Source organism: Oenanthe melanoleuca, chromosome 26 (genome assembly GCF_029582105.1).
Source record: "Oenanthe melanoleuca isolate GR-GAL-2019-014 chromosome 26, OMel1.0, whole genome shotgun sequence".
NCBI classification, from domain to species: domain Eukaryota; kingdom Metazoa; phylum Chordata; class Aves; order Passeriformes; family Muscicapidae; genus Oenanthe; species Oenanthe melanoleuca.
This window is the reverse complement of record NC_079359.1, coordinates 5,332,903-5,354,488: the sequence shown is the minus strand read 5'-3', so window position 1 is coordinate 5,354,488 and position 21,586 is coordinate 5,332,903. Positions and strand designations below refer to the sequence as shown.

Genomic DNA, 21,586 nt, shown 5'->3' with positions numbered 1-21,586 from the left:
GCTTAGCTAAGCAAGGCTGTGCTGGTGCTGGCACTGGCCTATGTGGGCAGCCCACATCCATCTCTCTCTGATCTCCTTGCACACATTTTGCTGCCATGTGCTACCTGCTCCCTTCCCAGCTGCCAGCCCAGCTGTGGGATGTGCTGTTGAATATTTACTGTGCATTGAAGGACATGATTTTGTGATGTTTTACAGTGCTTCATTTGGTAGAAGTAGTGACCTGAGCAGTCCCTACATTTCAGCCAGTCGCAGTCCATCTCTAGCTACCTCACCCTCTGCCATTGGCTCATCTACCTCCCTGGGCACCCCGTGGCAACCTGTCTCTTGCTGCCCCACATCTCTGGGTGTGAACACTCCTGCTTCAGCCCGCCACAGCACCAGGTAATGGCTCCCAGCAAGAAAACCCTCCAGCAGTCAGAGCTTGGGTTGGAACTTCTGCAGTGGATTAGGGACTGGAGGTGTGATTCCACGTGGGAAATGCTGAGAAGCAATTCCAGAATGATAATCAGTCCCAGGATGGTGGTGTTGGAGAGTGGGTGTGACTGGCAGGCAGGTGGCAGCCCACAGTATGTCCCTTGTGCCCTCTGTCCCTGTGACACAGCGTGTGCTCAGTGTACCAGCTCTTGGAGTTCCTTCCTCCTGCTTATTCACCAGGAACATTTTTCTGATCATTTCTGCTACTAACAGGGTTGTGAAGGCTCTTAATTCCTCCTGCTCATTCTTCTCCAAGTTTTGTAAAATTCATTTTATTGTGGCTGTTCTACAAACACATGAGTGTAAAGTGAGGAGGATGAACAGTCCACGGTCGGTTGAGGAGGTTGGGCTCAGTCAGACTGGAGTTCACTTGCTTTGCTTTCCATGTGTCTTCTCTATTTCAGAGCCCCTTTCAGGCAGCAGGGTGATTCTGCTGTAGAGAAAAGCGCAGAGGGCAGCGGTGGCAGCGCCCCCCTAGGTGTAATCACAAACCGAGCAGTGCTGGGCAGCGCCGGGGCCGCCCCCGCCCCGGGCAGCGACCCCTCCCCTGAGGAGGCCAGGGGGCGCAGAAGGTCAGTGAGGGTGGGCTTGGTCAGTGAGGGTGGGCTTGGCAGCTCAGTGAGGGTGGGCTTGGCAGCTCAGTGAGGGTGGGCTCTGCTGGCAGGTCAGTGAGGGTGGGCTGTGCTGGCAGCTCAGTGAGGGTGGGCTCTGGAAGGAGCTCAGTGAGGGTGGGCTGTGCTGGCAGCTCAGTGAAGGTGGGCTCTGGAAGGAGCTCAGTGAGGGTGGGCTCTGCTGGCAGCTCAGTGAGGGTGGGCTCTGGAAGGAGCTCAGTGAGGGTGGGCTCTGCTGGCAGCTCAGTGAGGGTGAGCTCTGCTGGCAGGTCAGTGAGGGTGGGCTCTGGAAGGAGCTCAGTGAGGGTGGGCTGTGCTGGCAGCTCAGTGAGGGTGGGCTCTGCTGGCAGCTCAGTGAGGGTGGGCTCTGCTGGCAGGTCAGTGAGGGTGGGCTCTGCTGGCAGGAGCTCAGTGAGGGTGGGCTCTGGCAGGAGGTCAGTGAGGGTGGGCTCTGCTGGCAGGTCAGTGAGGGTGGGCTGTGCTGGCAGGTCAGTGAGGGTGGGCTCTGGCAGGAGGTCAGTGAGGGTGGGCTGTGCTGGCAGCTCAGTGAGGGTGGGCTTGGCAGCTCAGTGAGGGTGGGCTGTTCTGGCAGGAGCTCAGTGAGGGTGGGCTGTGCTGGCAGGTCAGTGAGGGTGGGCTGTGCTGGCAGGAGCTCAGTGAGGGTGGGCTCTGGAAGGAGCTCAGTGAGGGTGGGCTGTGCTGGCAGGTCAGTGAGGGTGGGCTCTGCTGGCAGCTCAGTGAGGGTGGGCTGTGCTGGCAGGAGCTCAGTGATCAGTGGGCTCTGCTGGTCCCCCATGGGCAGCTCTCAGTGGTGCTCATGGTGGGGGTGTAAGAACTGCTTTTTAGCTGCTCCATGAAGTTCCCAGGCTGCTGTCCTTACTCTGTCTGAAGGTTTTGAACTGAATCATCACTGGTTTGTAGGTTAAATTTAGTTTCATAATTTTTTACTTGTCTCTTCAGCATCTCAACCTTTTTCTTCAGTTCTAATCTCAGCTCCTGGTCTCAGCCCCATCCCAGTGTGTTGGCAGGGACACACAGCAGAGCAGCCACTTGCAGTGGGTTCTGTAAAATGAATCCCATCCTGAAAAGTCCACTGTACTGAGATACATTCAGATAAAATCTGTCCTTCTGATTCAGCTCAACCATGTTTACTTATACCCTGATGGAGAGTCTGTGCTGCACAGATTCCCTTTGGGGAAAGGCAGTGGGAAATACCAGACATTCCTGGGGTGTGTGGGTGTGTGAGATGGTAGGAGATGCACCCCAGCAGCAGGTATGGCTTTGATGGACTGGAAAGGCCAGGGCTGTGAGACTGCCATGTGCAGCTGAGGCCATTCCAGCAGAAGCAGCAGTGGGAATGACTCTGACTCCTGCTGATGGTATCTCTTTCTTATGACATGGTGTTATTTTAAGACTGGGGAAATACAAACCTGGGGAGACAGAGCTCTTTTCAATGGAACTTTACCCTGTGCATTAATTACAGAAGATGAAATGATCCATATATTCTTCCTGCAAACAGGTTAACTTTACCAAAACCTGTCTCTTCTAATGGCATCAGTGAAAGCAAATAGCAATAAATAACATACAGTGATGAACTGGGTGTTTCTAACCAGCAGTGAGTTAATACAGAGTATCTAGTGCTTGGATTCTTCCAAACTGTCATAGTGATTTATTGAAATACAACCCTTCCTGAGTGCAGATTATGCTCTGACACATCTGAAATGGCATAAGGCCAAAGGATGGCAAAAGCAATAATGGGAATTATCAGCCTGCAAGGCTAAAGGTGGTGGGGCTGAGCTGCTGCTTGGCTTCACCTGCAGCACATCCAAGCAAGGTGGGCTGTGCTGTTGGGAAATAGTCAAACTTATCATGCTGTTTGGGTTTTTATTCAGATGTTCTGAAAGAGCCACGTTCATCAGCTGTGTGTGCAGGGCCAGTTTGCACTAGCCACTGCAGGATATCTTTGGTGTGAGAACACTTGGGTTAGCCCTGGAAGTGCTCTGTGTGCTCCTGTTGTGTTGCTGGAGGTCACTTGGCTTGGGGTCATTTGCATTTGAATCGAGATGAGCTGCCAAAAGATGCTGCCAGTGCCCAGTGAGGTTGTGCAAGAGGACAGAGTGAGTATTGTGCTCTCAGTTCTCACTTCAGACCTTTCACAATGGTCTCTCCATTTTAGCAAGCCCAGAATCAAGTTGCAGAAGCAGATTTTTTCCTGCAGAAGTGGCTGCTCCAAGTTCCCCCAGACTTCTGGCACTGTCTGCAGATAAAGAACTGGACTGGGATGGTTACTTGTAGATGCCCAAAGGAGCATCCATTGATATTACCACATTGGCATTTACTGCCAGATCTGTTTATATAAATAATAACAGAAGAACTGTTTGTCTCCTGCATTTTTATTAGAGAACCATCTCCTGTGAATTATTGTAATGTAAAGAGAAAACACCTGAAAATTCCTCCCACCTTTAAATGATGCTTTGAAACTACTGAGAGGAAAAAAGCCCAGAAATGATGCATTGTGCTCATGGGGGAAGAAACCTGACTGATGAATGTATCACAGTGGGATAAAGTGACTAGGAGCTACCTGCACTAGGGACTAGGAAACAGGGACCCAGGGAGACAGGAGAAATCACCTAAAGGGGTAAAGCTCACTAGGGAAGGAGACCAGTTCCAGTAAAATAAACAGGCAAAAGGCAAACAGTTGTCAGGGCAGTGCTGGATGGATTTCAGCTCCCAGTGGCAGCTGTTGCAGTAGTCTTTGGGCTGCTTTGGTGTTTCCAAAGCAGCAGCTTGCTCTTAGCAACAAAAACATAAACAGGCTGATCATCTAATTTTAGATCACAGGGATATCTCTGAACTTGTGGCCTTAAGATTATCTCTGTGAAACCAAAAGGTTAAAACGATGAGGCTGCTTAGGGCTGGGGATAAATGACTGGCAGAGTGCTCTGGAGTGCTGGTTTGCATCCTGTGGTGGCCAGCAAGCCTTACCCTTTCCCACCACAGTGTTTGACCTGTGGTGGTTCACCTGCTCCTTTTTTTTCCAGCTGAATTGGTCTGGAAATGCTCCAGCAAATGATGGAAAATAGTGTAAATTACAAGGGGAAGGAAAGAACAAGCAGCAGAAGGGCAGTGGAGCAGAGGTCTGTCTGGGGCCATACCCTGTGGTGCTGGCTGGACCGTGCCAGGGCTGGGGCCAGATGTGCCAGAGGTTCAGCCCAGCTGCTGCCACCTGTGCTCCATGTGTCCTGCTGCATCCCAGCCTCCTGATGCTCCTCTGCACCACTGTAGTGTGCTCCTGCTGTGAGCTGGAAATTTGCCATCTCCCACAGCCAGTGCTTGTGCCAGGCAGTTTCTTCTGGTTTTTCCTGAGTATTTTGGAGCTGCTGCTGAACAGTGCAGTCTGGCCCTGTGGATGATCTGCCAAAAGCAAATTGTCTCCCATTGTCAATTTGTTTGTCCACTGAACTCAAACAGTCCTGGCTGCTGCTCAGGGTGGATTTCAGCTGTGTGGATGTTGTGCCTGCAGTCCCTCTCACAGACCCTGGGGCAGAGCTAACAGCTCCTTATCTCTGCTGGGTGCCCGTAGATGTTGGGCATGGGTGCTGGATCATCCACCTTCATCCAGGGTGACAGCGGCCTCTAGTGCCACCAAAAGCTTCTTCCCCAAGTTCTCCCTTGTCTGTGCAGGTTCAGTGCAGGGCTCTGGTCACAGCTTCTCCCCAGAGTCCTGTACTGCAGCCCCCACCTGAGTATTCCTGGTGTCACAGGTTTGGGCTGCTCAGAGCTCGTGTCCCCTGGGCTTAGAAGGGGCTGCAGGAGATCCTGCCATACTTGAGCCATGAGATACCTGAGCTGGAAGGAAAGTCTGGGAGATCTGGTGGAAGCTTTTCATAGTCTATGGAGGTTTTAGTTCCCAGAAGAGCTGTAAAGTGACCATGCAGCCCACACGCTTTGCCTGAGAACTTCTGATGGGCAAATCTGTGCTCTCAGTTATGTGGCTGGTTTAAAAGGACTCCTGAATTTAAAATCTCCCCTGGTTTGGCAAGAATTAGGATTATTTTTTTTTTTAAACACCGCGCCCCCCCCCCCCCCCCCGACTGTGTTTATACAACTGAATTCTGCCATTGTGTTCTTCCTGTTCCTCAGGAAGGTTCCAGCACTTGCCATCAGACATGCTCTTACAGACAGAAAACTCATCTCTCTCCTCCTTTTTCGTTTATTCTAACCAGTTTCTCACATAACTGCCCATTGCCTGGAGGTGTCCAAGGCCAGATTGGACAGGGCTTGGAGCAGCCTGGTCTAGTGGAAGGTGTCCTTGCCCTTGGGAGGGGGTGAAACTAGATGAGCTTTAAGGTCCCTTAAAACCACACCAACCCAAACCATTCCATGATTTCATGATAAATCAGAGTGGACTTGTTTTCTGGGCAGCTTTGGGGCTGGTGGCTCTGCTCAGCCCATGCCTTCTTGCCCTCTAAAGTCTCCCCTAGAAATGCTTTTCAGCTGAAGTAAATTCACTGACATGTAGGTAACTGTGTTTGACAAACACTTCTGTTTCCTGTTTCATTCCCAAGAGGAATTTATTTTTCATTCTAAAGATCCAGCTGCTAATTATAGTACTGTATATTATTAATATATTAATAACTGAATCCTCCTCTACCAGTACTGTTTAGGTTAACAATTTTTGGCAAGACCTTTTACCTCATGGTTCTTGTCCTGTAGGCATTTTGAGTGTGTCTCCTCTAAGAAGAGCATGGATGTGTCACCTGATGTCCCTTAACCCTTATGATCTGACAAATGGAATAAAAGTCCCTGATCTCTGTGAAAGTTAAACTATCAGATTTGCATTCAAAGGGTATTTAAATACCACTTGAGAGGAACTGGCAGAAAGTCTGTGAGCAATAGCTCGCTGCTCCCATTTTTTTAATAGCATTTGACTCCATAATCCTTATCACTGACCAGTGTAAAGCTGAGTGTCTTAATCTCCTGGGAAAGCCCCTGGGGAAGCAGAGTGGTGGGATATTCATGCAAGGAGCTGCTACAAGGCAAGGGAAGGATTCCTGTCCACACTACACAGTGGACAACAAGATGTTAAGAGGTTTCTCTCTGCTGTGAAGAACTGAACCATCATCTGGCACCTGCTGTGACAGCATTTCCCTGCCACTGCCTCTGCAGTTAATCACTCTCAGATAAAGTTGTCCCTTTTACAAAGGCTGCTGGTGCAGATGATGTGGGAGGGCAGGAATTCTGCTGCCCGTGGGATTGTCCATGTTGGGAAGAGGCGAGGTTGCTCGTGCTGGATCAGAAATCAGGCTGCATTTTAATTTGGAGCAAGGTCGAGGTGTGGGCTGGGGTCAGTTCCTGTAGGGGTGGTGAGCAGGTGTGTGCTGCATGCTCAGCTGCCAGGGCTTTACCCAGCCAGCCTCAGGGCAGGGGATGGGGGCTGGCACCTGCTTTGGGCGGGGAGCCCAGGCCGTAGGTTGCCCTGCTGACAAAAGCAGGACTCGGTGCAGGATCCTTCAGGAATGGTCAAGGGAAGGAAGCAGGGCCCTGTGAGCTGAGCTTTGGACAGGAACTGCAGCTTGGCAGCGTGGAGCAAGCAAAAGGTAAACCTGCCTTTCCCCAGCCCCCTCCCTGCTGAGTGTGTGTGCAGTTCCTCTTGATTTACTGATGGGAGCCAGTGCCCTGCTGCACGCGCTTCACCCTCCTCTGACAGCAGCAGTGGCACCTGCTGGCCCCAGTGCCATCCCAGTGCCATCCCAGTGCCATCCCAGTGCCACTGCCTGCGTGTTCAGGGGCTGAGCTTTACTAACCTTGACTAGTTCAGCTACTTCTCTGTGTCCAAAATGGCCATTAAAGCCAAGGATGTACCTGACATGGTTGCAGAGATCCTGTGTGTCACTACAGCTGAGAGCTAATTCAGCTCTAAAGCAGCTACTCTTAAATTCTGTGCTCCACAGTATTGAGCTGGGGATGTGGCAGGTGGAGGAGCCAAGGAAGGCAGGTAACCTCCCTGGCATTTCTGTTTGAAACGTTTTTGTGCAGACTTAATTCATCTTCTGTCCCTGAGAACAGTGGACACTGGAAATTGAACCAAAGCTGTCGGCTAAGAAATTGCAATGTGAGCTCAGTAGGAAATGGAAATCTTTGATACATTATTAATATTCAGTGATATTTTGTGTAGTTCAGCTGAGGCTGATCTGTGATCCTGTTCCTTGGAGCTGCTCAAGCATCTCTGCTCCCACAAGGTGGCAGTGGAAGGCTGTGGAAGGCAAACATCGCTCCTTGGGCTTGTCTGGTCCAGCAGCTGAACCTTCTTTATCACCATCAAGTTTTGATTTTACTTTATTTTTTAGTTGCAAAAGACAATTTCCCAAACACTCAGAGTTTCGCCAAGTTAATTTTTTTTTTCCCCGGGGAATTTCTGCCCTGGAAAATTTCCTGTTTCAGACTGTAAACCAGTTTTTGGCAAAGCTGTAACAGGTCTGCTTAAAGTTGTTGAAAATGTCAAATTGTATGGGTTCAGTTGCAAATGAGAGGGATGCTGGCAGAGGCAGGATATTGGTTTTCTCTGTCAGTGGCAGGAAGTGGAGTTCTATCCTCCTCCAGTTCCTGCAGCATATTTTTAATGCAAGGTTGCAGCTCCTGAGAACTGCAGACAGTGCAGGTTTTTCCCTGTCACAGTGACAACTCTCTCAGTGCTGTGTATTGACACCTGAAGTCCTGTGCTGAGCACATTCAGTTCCAAAATATTCCATCCTGGTAAGCTTTGCACTTGTGATGGTCACAGCTGACACATTCAGTGTCTCAGACAGGTCATACTGCCAGGTGTTGGCTGCCTCTGCTCTGGGGTTGCAGCACAGAAAGAATTTCTGGATTGTTTTTGGTTTTTAAACAAGTACGTATTCTCTTTTGGCAGAAGTTTAAAGGTCTGAGTTCACAGCAACAGTTACTGCAGCCAGTTTAGGGAATGTGATCACTGTCATGTTTGTTGTTTTCACTCTTCACCATAATGCTGAGTGACATTAATTAATGTGAACGGATTACATAGATCATTAAAAGCTTCTCATGTATGTGCTGACTCCCCCAGCCCCAAACTTGGTGAGCTCTCAGGAGTACCAATGCTGTGTTTTATTCCCCTGGCAGAGGGACTGCAGGCTGTGTTCCCAGCTGGAGCTGCAAGCTGAGCACTCCTCACCTCCTATTGGAGCAGTCCAGGCTGCCAGAGAGGCACCAGGAGCTGCCCTGGGGACATGGTGGGGTCACAGCCCAGAAGGAGCAGCTCTGCTGGCTGGGGGCACACACAGAGCTGAGCATGGAACCATGGAGTGGTTTGGCTTGGGAGGCTGGTCAGGATCTTCCAGATCATCTCGTCCCACCCCTGCCACGGGCAGGGACACCTTCCACTAGACCAGGAGCTCCAAGCCCCATCCAACCTGGCCTTGAAGACTTCCAGGGACAGGACATAGGAAAGGACCAGAATTGTCCAGAAACTGCCTAATGGGAAGTGTTCTAGTAGCCTCAGCTGTCAAAGGGTAAATAACCTCAGCCCGTTGTAAGTGCCCCGTGGAAAGAGGAGTTCTGCAGGGATAAAGGGAGCTGCTTGTTTTGATTAACAACTCGCAAAGATCACAAGTGTCATAATCTCTTGGATCAGCACCTGAACATGTTGAACAAAGCAGAGCTGTGGGAAATAAAGAAGTTAATCTGCTGCTGGTGAACCTGCTAATCAACCTGTAACCAAAGGGCTGAAATTCACCCACTGAAACTTGCACGAGCTGAGAATTCATTGTCCTGATTGAAGCACGACAGCTCCCAGCAGCAAAAGCCTGACAATGGGCACTTCTCAGCCAAGCCTTTTTGAGCCAGCTGAGAAAGGCTCTAGGACTATGATCTTATTATCCTTCTGTCCTCAGCTTATTAAATAACTGGGCATTGTCAGGCTGCCTCCCCCCTCCTCCCAGCTCCAACACTCACAGTCTGATGTGTTATCCTCTCCTGCCTGGAAGGGCTCTCAGAGCACATCCAGCTTTGGCAGTTTCTCTAATGACCATTTCCAGTTGCAATGGGCTGATGGGCAGAACATGTCAGGACAGGGATAAATTCAGGGAAGAGCCAAAACCTGTTGCTTGGATAAAAGAACAGGAAAGTTTCTTTTTCTGACTGTTTCCATGTAGTTGCCAATGATTGACTCGCTGCTGGGGACATAGTTCATTTTCTAACTTAAGGAATTGTATTTTGGGAACTGCTGTCAGCATTGTTGCCTGCAAAACTTGCACTTGCTTTTCTTCCCTCCTCCAGATTACAGATAGTTATTTGCTAATGGCAACTCTCCAGTTTGTAGGAATGCATTGCTGGGATGCTGTACTTTTCCAGTTGTTTCCAGAGGAACAGTATCTGTACTTGAGGCTTTTGCTGATTTTTTTTTCTCACCTCCCTTTTTTTACAGTGCATGTGAGTTTTTAGTATACATACATGTATATATGAACGTATATATATGTGTGTATGCCTGAGAAATAGATACATGTGTGACAAAGACTTTTAAAATCACAGCAGTGTTTGGAATAGGGATACTGTACTCTTCTTAAGAAGAGAAATTTCAAACATTTTAGGTCTGAGTAGCCACATGGCTTTCCATGTGATGAACACCTCTCCTTGTGCACAGGGAGCCAAACCTGTGCCTGGCTCCACTTACCTGTGTTACCTGGATTGGGAAGAGACAGAAGTCTGTCCTGGCTTCCAAGGAAACTGTCACTGTTGATTCTAGACTATGAATGTAGTTCAGAGTAATTCTCCTCTTCTCCTTCTCTTCTCTTCTCTTCTCTTCTCTTCTCTTCTCTTCTCTTCTCTTCTCTTCTCTTCTCTTCTCTTCTCTTCTCTTCTCTTCTCTTCTCTTCTCTTCTCTTCTCTTCTCTTCTCTTCTCTTCTCTTCTCTTCTCTTCTCTTCTCTTCTCTTCTCTTCTCTTCTCTTCTCTTCTCTTCTCTTCTCTTCTCATCCACTTAGCATACTCAGGTCTCTCAAAATTCAGTTTGTCAGCAAAGGGACATATTGTAAAATCTCTTTTCCCTCCCTTCCCCCCAAATTGAGAAGCAGAACACAGAGGGTCCCAGGCAGGGCAGACCTGTGTGCAGTTACAGGCACTGACAGCACAGCCCCTCCTTCAGCACCCAGAGCAGGCTGGGGCTGCTCCCTTGCAGAAACCAGCTCTGTCACTGTGCAGTGGCTCTGCTGACTTGCCTTAGAAAATTCGGTTATCTCATGCTGTAAATGGCTTTGGGTGAGCTCCAGGAAGGGATGAATTGTGTAAATGGAAAGAACCAAAAGTTGGCAATCGCCGGCGGCTGCGGCCCAGGCTGAGCCATGCTGACCTGCAGGATGTGCTCAGCTGGAGAGCAAGTCTCTCTTGGACCCCCAGAACTGCTAATGATACTGCAACATATCTGTATTTTTATATCAATTTTGGGGGAGCAGAGGGGTAAAAGACCCAAAATGGTTTTTCTCTTGCCATACCCACAGCAAATCTGTGGCAGAACTGCACCAAGGGAATCCTGCAGCCCCCTGCAAGCACCTGGGCTACCCCTGCAGCAGAGCCCCTGCCCATGCCTGGGGTTGACAGGGTCCCCATGGATTTGTCAATCCTGAAACTGATTTGAAAACCTGTTTTGTCTTCTCTATACCTGTAGCTCCTATGTATCTGTGTCCTCACTGCAGAGTAAATTCCACTGATTTAAATTCCACGACTCAGAGCCATTGCAGTAAACTGCCTCCCATACTGAGCTACAGATTTACTTGGTTTATATATTTCAGGATTTTTTTTTTTTTTTATTACTACTGCTCTGAACTTCATTTGCAGAATATTTTGCAAATGCTTTCTTCCTGTAGGTGGCTTATTGCTTCTGGCTGCTGGGCAAACGGCAGTGATTCTGCTTGTGTCAAAAGCTGCAGAAAATGCTCATTGTTTCCTTAATGTGCCGTTACCTGGACAGTGCACACACTGCAGCAGGGAGAGCAGGAGAGCTCCTGCTCTGCAAAATTAGGAGTTGCACAGCTTTCAGTCATCAAACAGCAGCTTCTTTTGTTCATGAAACAGCAGATTCTTGGGAGACAATCATCCCTCTGAAGTGCAGGCGCTTCCCGTGTTGGCAAATCCATCACAGCTCTTGTGTCTGTCTGGATAATCAATGGGAAGAACTGAGCTCCTCTGCAGTGCATCCACAGGGGCTGTGCTGGAGGCTGCTCATGAGGGTGATAAATCACACCCTGGGAGTGCAGCTCTGCAAGCCCTCAGCTGGGGATGTCTCCATTGCAGCAGCTCCCAGGGCACAGTTCATGGAATCTCCTGAGTGGGAAAGGATCTCAGGGATCACTGAGACACTGTACAGACACCCCAACAATGAGAGCAGTGTCCAAATGCTCCTGGAGCTCTGGCAGCCTCGGGGCTGTGCCATTCCCTGGGGAGCCTGGGCAGTGCCCAGCACCTTCTGGGGGAAGAACCTTTTTCACAATATCCAGCCTGAGCCTCCCCTGTCACAGCTTCATGTCATTCCTTCAGGATCAGAGCCTGCCCCTCCAGGAGTCTCCAGTGCAGCATTCCTGGCACAGACTCAGTCCTTTGTACTTTCCTTGGCCTGTGGGGATCAGGGATGTTCAAGGCATTGTATATCAGGTCAAATCCTTGCACCAGTTTCAGGTGAGAAGACTCTCACAAGACCCCACAACACCTGGGGAGCTGGGAGGTGACTGTCTGTACCTCCTGCAAGCCAAGAACCTCCATGAAGGGGATTCCTCCCTGGAGGCCAGGCTGCATTTCCTGCACAGCTGAACCAGCACTGAACACAGTCCTGAGGGTGGCTAAAACCCACCATGGCAGAATATTTTAGAATGCTCCAAATTTCCGGATCCTCTGGTTATGTCCCAGTGCAGCAGTTTAGTGAACTTTCTAAAAAATGTCTTAACATACTGGATCAGATACAAATCCTCTTCAGCCCATTACATTTCCCATGAAGGTGTTGTACTAGAACCAGGAAAAGAGACTGAGGACAAAGTCAGTGTATTCACCTTCATCCCTCACTTACCTCATTGCCCTTTGAACACATCCAGACCTCTGGCACAGTGTAAACCTGGCAGTGATGGACCTGCAAAGAACATTCCAGCACCCTCATCACTGTGCAGTGGGACAGTATGAATAATCATTCCATATTAACCAGGCTGAAGAGTCAAGTTTAACTGTTCATAAGACTGAAGCCTCTCCTCCAGCATGGAAATCATTTACTACTCTGCACTCCTTGACTCAGAGCACTGCCCAGTTCCTCACCAGTTCCTTCCAGTGAATGGCAGGGCAGAAGGTGCAGTTTATGTATTTTCCTGTGAATAATTCTTTTGAATTCTCCCAGCTTTGATGAAATCTAGTTGTGCCCAGGTCTGTGCTTAACTGTGGGTTTTTCAGTGTTAAGGAGCTTGGTTTCCACAGCGTGAAGGTCATTTCTTTAATTCCATGGCTCTTTCCAAGGCGTGTGTGTCTCTGTGATGCCTGCAGTTCAGTGGCTCCTGGCGTGATGGTTTCATATTGATGAAGGCAGCAGATTGCAGGAATGTGATCGTGACTGTAATGACAGGAAGGGGGGTCTGAGGAATGCAACAGCACAGGATTTCTGTTCTGAGATTATTGTCTGAGTGAGAGGGCATTTATGAGGAATGGGGTTCTTTTTCTAATGATGCAATGATTTGGAATTGAGCAAATAATGTGCACCTTTTTAGCAGAACATGTGCAGCACTAAAGGGTTTATTGAGAGGCCCTGGGGAGGAGCTGCTGTGAACATGTGTGTGTTGTGTGCTCATGGGGAAGTTGTCCCAAAGAAACAGCAGAAGCAGATGGAGCCAAAATTAATTTTTTGTCTGTGAGAAAGAGAATAATAGCTCAGGAGCCTCTAGAGACAGGAAGGCAGATCATCTGCTTTTACTTTAACCCCTCCTGCACTTTGTGTTTCCAGGTCGTACCTGACCCCGGTGCGGGATGAGGAGGCGGAGTCACTGAGGAAGGCGCGGTCCAGGCAGGCCCGGCAGACGCGCAGGTCTACCCAGGTAAAGAGTGGAAGTGTGTGGCATGGAGAGCTGGTTAATTGGCTGCCCAGAAAAGCTGTGGCTGCCCCATCCCTGAAGTGTCCAAGGCAAGGTTGGACAGGGCTTGGAGCAAGCTGGGCTAGTGGGGAGTGTCCCTGCCCATGGCACAGGGTGGAATGAGATGAGCCTTAAGGTCCCTTCCAGTCCAAACCATTGCATGATTCTGTAGAGGCAGGATTTTCTTAGGACAAGGGACTTCTCTGCACTCACACTGTTTTGGAGAGGTTCTGGCAGAATTTCCTTCAAGCAGTTATTACAAAACCCTCCCACACACATGCATGATTAGATTTCCAAGCTTTGCTTTCTGCAATGTACCTGCCTCTTAGTCTGTAGTGTGATCACATATATTTGGGTTGCTTTGAGTCAGTGATGATGCCAGTAGGCTGAGAAATGCAGTAACGGCAAAAGAATTCTTCCCTTTCTCTTACCATAGCAATGAAACATGAGCCTGACCAGATGTGAGTCTGTGGCATTTTAAACTGACCTGGAAGACTGAAAATGTGATGTCAGGCTGGAGAAGTCTCCAAGGAGACTTTAGCGCCCCTTGCAGTGCCTAAAGGGGCTCTAAGAGACCTAGAGAGGGACTTTGAGCAAGGGCCTAGAATGCCAGGGCAAGGGGGAATGGCTTCCCACTGCCAGAGGACAGGGTTAGATGGGGTATTGGGAAGGAATTCTTCCCTGTGAGGGTGGGGAGACTCTGTCACGGAGTGCCCAGAGAAGCTGTGGCTGTCCTGTCCCGGGAAATGTCCAAGGCCAGGCTGAATGGGTCTTGGAGCAACCTGGGATGGTGGAAGGTGTCCCTGCCCATGGTGGGGGTGGGATGAGATGGGCTTTAAGGTCCCTTCCAAACCAGAGCAGTGTGGGGTTCGAGGATTCTGTGCATAACTGGAGGGTTCTGTCTCCCTGCAGGGTGTGACCCTGACGGACCTGCAGGAGGCCGAGCGCACGTTCAGCCGCTCGCGGGCGGAGCGCCAGGCGCAGGAGCAGCAGGACAGAGCCCAGGACAGAGCCCAGGACAGAGCCCAGGACAGAGCCCAGGACAGAGGCCTGGACAGAGCCCAGGACAGAGCCCAGGACAGAGCCCAGGACAGCAGCGAGAGGCCCGAGAGCCGCACGCGCTGGGGCAGGGCTGACGACGAGGTGATCCTTCTGCCTCAGTACCCCTGCTGAGAGCTAACAAACCCCTTAGGAGAGCTGACACTGGGAGAAATTCTTTGGGGGTTATCTTCTTATTCTGAGGGGGACAGACTAGCTGGAAAGAGGCACTGCTGACTGAGGAGCAGCACTTCAGCACGAGGGAGGTGGATGTGGGAGGTGCTGGAGCTTAGCTGTGCCGTTGCTCTCTTCTGGGAATTTCACCTTTCTGTCTCTTGCCAGAAAATAAAACTCTGTAAATCCCAGAAAGTGTAATGAGAAGGCTAATGATAGAAATGTGGCCTGGATCCATCCTGATGTGCAGTCTAGGCAGAGACTTTGTGCTCACATTTTTCCGCAGATGTTCCATGTGTAATGGAAAGCTGGAAAGACCAGTTTTCTGCCTGCCCCCACTGTTTTTTTCACTCTAAATCATATATTTCTATTAAATAACTCGTGTCTCCTGCCATGAGCTGTAGGGACAAAGGGATTGATTTCAGATCTCCCAGCTGTGGAGGGTGCTTTTACACTGTAGCTGTGCAAAGACTCTAACATCCATCCTTATCTGATAGAATGGACCTGACCTGGCAAGTGCAGGTGATCACTTCCAGCAGCAGTGGAGAAAACATTGCGCTCTGAAAAATTACTACATTCCCTGAAATCCCAAATCTGCTACTTGTAGTATTTTTCTGTCACGGCTCTTTGTTTCCAGACCGTCTATCGGCGATTGAGGGGCCCCGCACAGCCCGACAAACCCACGACACCTGTGTCTCCTTCCACAGCAGCACCTCTGCTCTATACAAGCTCATACCTGACTCGAACAAATAGATATCTAGGGCTGGACTCCACGAATCCAGATTTCAGAGCAGCAGCCACAGAGATGGAGAAAAATGGTACGTACCAGGAGAGTGAGGAGCAGACAAAACTCAAGGGTTTGCTTGTGGTTCAGAACTTCCAGTGTGTACAGATGGAGAGAACAAGTTTACTTGTTACTCTGAGGGAAGCTGCCACGTCACAAAACAAGTGTTATTTGTTTAAATGAAGCTAAACAAATTCCTATTGCTTGTAACAGAGGGATGAAAGGATATTTTCCATTTTGAATAAATAAACGAGACAATGATCAGGAGCATTCAGCTATTAGAGCTGGGGTATGAGGTTCCCCTAGTACAGGTTGTCCTCAGAACAGGAGTAAGTCAGGATGACTTGGGGAGAGCTGGCAGCTGGGGTAATCTCCCTGGCTCTGATGAGGGAAGGAGTGTGAGTATTCAGCTGTAGTAGGACACTGAGATTCCATTTCATTTGATTTAATAACTCCTTTGTAATATAACACAAGGCAAGATGACCTTGATCAGCTTGAAAAGAGCCCCAGAACCTTAGCAAAACACAGATGTAAATCACTGAAACCAAAGCAGTGTTTCTTTGCTTGGCCAGAGTGTGAAGATCAGGATTCAGACGACAGGTCCCTGAACAAACAGTCGATCCGAGAGCGGCGACGGCCAAAGGAGAGACGGAGAGGCACCGGCATCATCTTCTCAGCACAGGATGTGAGTCTGAGCTCCTTAGGAAGGCAAACTCCAGGGTGAATTTCCTTCCAATTCCAAGCTTCGTGGTTTTCTCCCCAGTCCACTGATTTCCCATTAGCTCTTCCCTCTCCAGCTCTCTTTTAGACTGGCATATCCAGAGGTCTCATATCCCTGTTTGGCCTGTGCCAGACCGAGCAGGGGCTCTGGGCAGCCAGATCCTGGGAACCCTGCAGGACTGGGAAAAGGCCCACGTGGGAGAGGAGAGAATCAGTCTGATTCCTTTGGAAGGAGGTCACAAGCCACCTGAAATATTTTCAAATTTCTTTAAGCCATTTTTCCCTTGAAAGAAAGAAAGTAGGAAGAAAACTTGTGTCTGGGTCCCCTCCCAGGACCAGGGAACACTCACAGCATAAATGCAGAAGAGTTTTCAATGCCATAGTAATTTCTCTTAGTCCTGGTTTTAGAAGATTTCTTCAGTCTGAGGGAAGAAATCCAACCCTCCAAACTTTGGTTAGAGCCTCAGCTAGGAAAATAGATCACCTTTTTCATGGGGAGAATAAAAATTATGGAATTGTAGTTAAGGAATTGAGTCCAGAGTCAGCTGGGATGCCATGGTAGTTTGCATTTGCTCCATGAAATCCTGGAGCAATTGCAAAGGGCAGTGCCTTAGAGAGGCTACAGATACCTGGGATGATGAGTCTTCCTGCCTGGAGTGTTACTGAGCTGGAGATACTTTTGGAAGTCAATATAATGTCAGTATTTCAGATGTGCAGTTTTTCCAAGTTTTTTTCCCTCTGTGTATTAGGGACTTCCAGCTCCTCAGAAGCATTGGAATGGCAGGAGCCATCTCAAGGGAGTCACTCTGTCCTCAATATCAAGACCTTCTAAATGACCATTAGGACACATCTGATAATGAGCCAAAAGCATCCAGACAGGCATTTCTTCTGACAGAAGTTTTCTTAACATTAGCATCAAATCATTTTTTCATTGAAAAGGTGGTTAGGGACTGGCACAGGCTGCCCAGAGCAGTGGTGGAGTCACCACTCCTGGCAGGGTTCAAAACACACAGACAGCACTTTGTGCTCTGGTGGAGCTGACATGCTGTGTTCAGTCAAAGGTTGGACTTGCTGGTCTTGGAGGTCATTTCCAACCTTACTGATTCTGTGATTCTGTAAACAATGCATTTTCTTCCTGGGATAATGTTTTGTTGTCTCCAGAGCTGCCTAATTACATTGTTTGCCTTTCCTCCTAGGATGATGATGAAGTTGATGGAAATGAGGAAGTGAAGGAAACTCGGGTAAGTGAGAGCATATATCTGAACCACTGATGTGTCACCCTTGGGTATTGGTGGCAGAGTGTTTTGTGGCTTTTACTCTTGCCTGTAGGAGAGGTTCAGGCTCTGCTCAGGAGTATGAACAGGGAGGTAGTTCCAAGCAGCAAATTCCTTACTGATTTCTCTTCTGAAAGATAAGGTGTATCTGCAGAGTGGCCTGAGTTCAGTGTTGGCTCCTGCACAGGAGCTGTGGAGCCTGGAGGGAATGCAGTGCCAGGTGTCCTGGGGAAGGTGTGACCTCTGATCTTGGAACTGCTGTTATTTTGGACAGGATGTTTTGTGTTTCTGAAATCTGCTCTCCTGTCTCCTCACAAATTTGTTTTTTTGTGGGAAATGGTCTTTGCAAGCAGCACCTCAGAGGTTGTTCAGTGTTCCCCTGTTCTTGCAATAGTCTTGTCCTTTGAGGCCCTTTCTTTCCTTTTATAATAATTACTGAGTCTTTCCAAATTGCCTTGGTTTCCTTGGGTTTTGTTTGTCTTTGTCTGAAACACATGACTGACTCTGACAGTGTCTAAGCTGTTAAAGTGCAGTGTGGAAGACCTGGGAGAAACAGCAAATGTAAGGTTGCATAGGGGTCAGCCTGTTTGTGGGATGTTTCATTTTTGCTGGAAAACACTGAACTTGGGGTAGCCTTTCCTGTACTTTGCAATGCAGTAGAGTAATTGAAGCATCATTTAGTTGGAATTAACTGATTCTTTGCTGAAAATTGGCAATAACACTCCTCAGACCCTGTTCTTGTTTTCCTTCTTGCAATATTGAGTCAGAATGCAGCAAAGTCACAGCAAGCCTTGCTGGGAGCAGAGGCTCACGTGCTGCTGGGATGGTTTCTAGCATGGGCTTATCTTTCCATGCCAGCCTTGCTCTCCCAGTGCTTACTCTGCACTTTACTCCACTTGAAATGTGAGATATTCCTGCTCACAGAAGCATCACCTGCTTCAAGGAGGCCAGCTCTTCCCACAGGAGTTTCTGCAGAGCTTCCTGAAATCTTCACTGAGCCCTGCAGGAAAGATTTGGCCATTTATCGTCATTAAAATTGCTTTGACATTTCTGCTGCCTCACAGTAAGGCTGAGGGAGGGGAGTTTTGTAATGTGTAAAAAGTAATAATGATAATAGGGACACCTTGTTTCCAGCAGGCATGTTTGGGACATGCTGGGAATGTCTTGTTCTTCTGTGAAGTTGTCCCAGATTACCTAAATTAAGACAAAAGAGTAGCTGAGGCTGCAGGTTTGGAGGCTTCCTGGAGTCTGGTCCTGAAATTGCCAAAGATTTTGAGCACAGTCCTCACTGCTCATGTAAATGCATAAACTGCACTTTGGGAGAACCCAGCTGCCCAAAAATTCAAGGTCACCCAGTCTCTGACAATTAATAATGCTAGTTTTCCCCATATTAACAGTGTTGTGTCTAACACTTCACATGATTTTTTTGTGGGATCCATCTAAATGCAGAACAACTTCCCTTCAGTTGCCTCAGCCCCTTTGTGCTTCAGGGCAGCAGCAAGATGGTTTCTTATGCACCCAACATACCTTAGCCCTGGCTTAGACTCTCCTCCCACTCTGCTGGAGCTGCTTTTCCCATTTTCCCAGTCCTCTTGTTTTTATCCAGTTCCTTGTTTATGTTCTTGAGTGCATGCCTTCAGTATCATATCACTTAGTCAGTCTTCCCTGGTTTGTTTGAGATCCAAATCAGAGATTTCTGTCCTAACTGGCCACCACCTTGGCAGGAATCATGGAACAGCTCTCTGTTTTCAGTTCTAGTGCCAATAAGAAAGTACAGTTAATAATCATTAATTCTTCAGTGACTATAGTTTTAGAATGGCAGGTGCCAAATGAACTTGAACAGTCTGGACTGTCCTGTTTCAGTAGCAGAACCCCAGAGAAACTGATTTTATGGGAGCAGTTACATTTATCCTCCAGTGTTTATATCTTGGCTGATACCAGGATGATTTTCATGGAAGCCAAAAAAAGGCCTTACTTGAAATCCCTCCTGCAAGCTCTGCAGTGCTGGAGATTAGCACAGCAAAGGTAAAGGCAGTTTTTGGGGGGAAAAAGCAAATACATGTTGTTCTAATTCTCAGAAGTGGATGAATTATTTTGGCTGAGCTCATGAGCAGCAGAGTGGGAAGCCAGCCCAGACACTTTGGCTGAGGTTTAGGCAGCTAAGAGGTCTCATAGTGGGATGTGTCAGGATCCTCCCTGTGTTCTGCTCCCAGCCCACCTCCCTCCCTAGGATGCAGACTGCCTGGGTGCACTGTGGAAACTTGGAAGAGCAGACAAAGTTTTACTGTGGAATAAATGTTCAAGGGTACAAGGACTTCTGCTGGAAAAAGCCTCTGGGTAAGCAGCTCTAGGAGAGGTTTTTCTGTGATTCCAGTGGGAAGTAGCTGCACAGGAAGGAGTTTTTGTGTGGTCTGGGGAGACCTGAGCTCAAATTAGAGGTAGGGGAAAAGCTTGGCCACAGTCTTGTTTCTGTTTCTCAGAAAATAAAAACTGGGATAGTCTGAAAGCTCATGTTAGACCCAGACTGAGGCTGGAGCTGGGAAACCTTCCCTGTTCCCTCAAGCCACCAACTGCAGAATACCAGTGAGGATTCCAGTCTTGATGAGGCCAGTGAGGACAAGTGCAGCAGAGACAGTGTGGCCAGGGATCAGTGACTTGTCTGGGATGCAGCAGCTGGAGGATGATGATGAAGACTAAAGAGAATGTTCCAGTGTCCATTTCAGAGCAGGTTTTTGTTATCCCTGACTCTGCTGGCTTTGACTTGGCTGTGACTTAAAACAATAGAATCTGTTACAGACAGCTTTGGGTGTGAAGGGACCTTAAAGCCCATCTAGTCCCACCCCTTGTCATGGGCAGGGACACCCCCACTGTCCCAGGTTGCTCCAAGCCAAATTCAGCTTTGCCTTGGACACTTCCAGGGGTGGGGCAGCCACAGCTGCTCCTCTGGGCAACTTCTGCCATTGGTATTGCACAGCAGGAACAGCTAGGAAGAAATCTGGAAGGAAAGTATATTTAAATGACAGAGCATAGAGAACAAGTAGAAAATGTTTATAATCATTTAAAGGATTGTTTCTCCTTGAAGTTTTCTGCTGGAGCATTACAGATGTACCTCACCCACGGGAGAGTTTGTCAAAGGAAAGCTTTAAATTCAGAGTAAGACACTGAGTGTTGTGTTTGTAAAATAACAATTTCTGGGTAGTAAAAGTATCAAACAAAATGTCTTTTGTCATGAACTGCTTTCAGGACAGTCTGTATAGCCCAGTATAAACCCCAGACACACTAATGGAATTAAGTTTTATGGAGGAATAGCACTGAAACGTTTGATTGTGAATTACAGCTGCAGTAAGTGGATTAAATAGGCTCCATTCCTGTCTCCCTGCTTTTTGATTTATGGAATGAACCAGGCTCCCTCTTGTTTGTAAATAAGTGTTCTGCCTACTTGTACTGTTACCATGAAATCACCAGATGCAACTGGATACCAATATAAATTAAATCTCTGTTTCAGAAGGGCTGAATTTCTAAGCTTAATTCCACGAGTTCCAATGAACTGGAAAATTCCTTATGCAAACTCAATGTCTTAATGTTACTGCTGATTCAGAGCTATGACCTGGGAGTCCTGATTTTAGTGTGTCCTATTTTTCACCTATATTTTTGCTTTTAGTGCCACTTTATCCTTCCACAGAGACTTCAGCTTTTGTCACTGTGTTGTTTGTCTTTTTGTGAAAGATGGATGTGATGAATAACCAGAAGATCAGGAATAACTTTTGTTAAGTGTTTTGTGAATGTCCTGATGCACTGGGACCCTGGGGGTCCCCAGCTGTTGCTGGTGTCCTGTGGCCAGCCCAGTGCTGTGGGTGTGTGGGAGCCAGGAGGGCTCTGAGTCCTCCACGTTCAGGACTCACATTCCCTAATATGGTAAGGTATGTCTGCAAGAGCTGAGCTGTTCTGCTGGGATACAAGGGAAAGTTGGCCAGTAAAAGGAACAAAACAGGTGAACTTCTGGCCAGCTGATAAGGAACTAAAATCCTTTCAATCTGAGCAGTGCTGTATGCTGGTGTTGAACCTGTGCTTCACTGCTGCTGGCCTGGAGTCCCTTCTGGGCATTAAGGATATGAGTGTTTTCCCTGGTTTTACCCTTGAGTGTTTATTTCTAGCAGGGGTGTGGTGTGATGTGGGAGGGAAACCATCTGGCTCCTGTCCAAGGGCTTGTAGGTGGCACCAGGTGTCACTTGCACCGGGCAGTTAAATTAGAGAGCATTTAATTCTGTGCAACATAAGGCTGGGAGAGATTGGCTCTGTCTAGTGCTGTTTATAAACAAATTGCTCTAATGGGCTGTGTATGCTGCAAGGAGAGATCTCTAATATGTGCAGCAGGATGAAACAGCAGCAGTGCTGCAGG

General features: G+C 48.3%; 1 protein-coding gene across 10 annotated transcripts in view; it reads left to right on the top strand.

The window, feature by feature from the left end:
• PPP1R12B (protein phosphatase 1 regulatory subunit 12B) overlaps positions 1-21,586 on the top strand; it is a 109,179-nt gene that overhangs the window by 51,834 nt on the left and 35,759 nt on the right. For 5 of the 10 annotated variants that reach the window (XM_056511109.1, XM_056511108.1, XM_056511111.1 and 2 more), the window contains 6 exons: positions 879-1,046; positions 13,071-13,161; positions 14,110-14,340; positions 15,047-15,227; positions 15,766-15,878; positions 17,110-17,154. In XM_056511109.1, the coding sequence (XP_056367084.1) occupies positions 879-1,046; positions 13,071-13,161; positions 14,110-14,340; positions 15,047-15,227; positions 15,766-15,878; positions 17,110-17,154 (829 nt within the window). Of the gene's footprint in view, positions 1-195; positions 382-878; positions 1,047-13,070; positions 13,162-14,109; positions 14,341-15,046; positions 15,228-15,765; positions 15,879-17,109; positions 17,155-21,586 lie in introns of those variants that run through there. The other 5 variants (XM_056511114.1, XM_056511112.1, XM_056511115.1 and 2 more) reach the window with 3 other exon arrangements.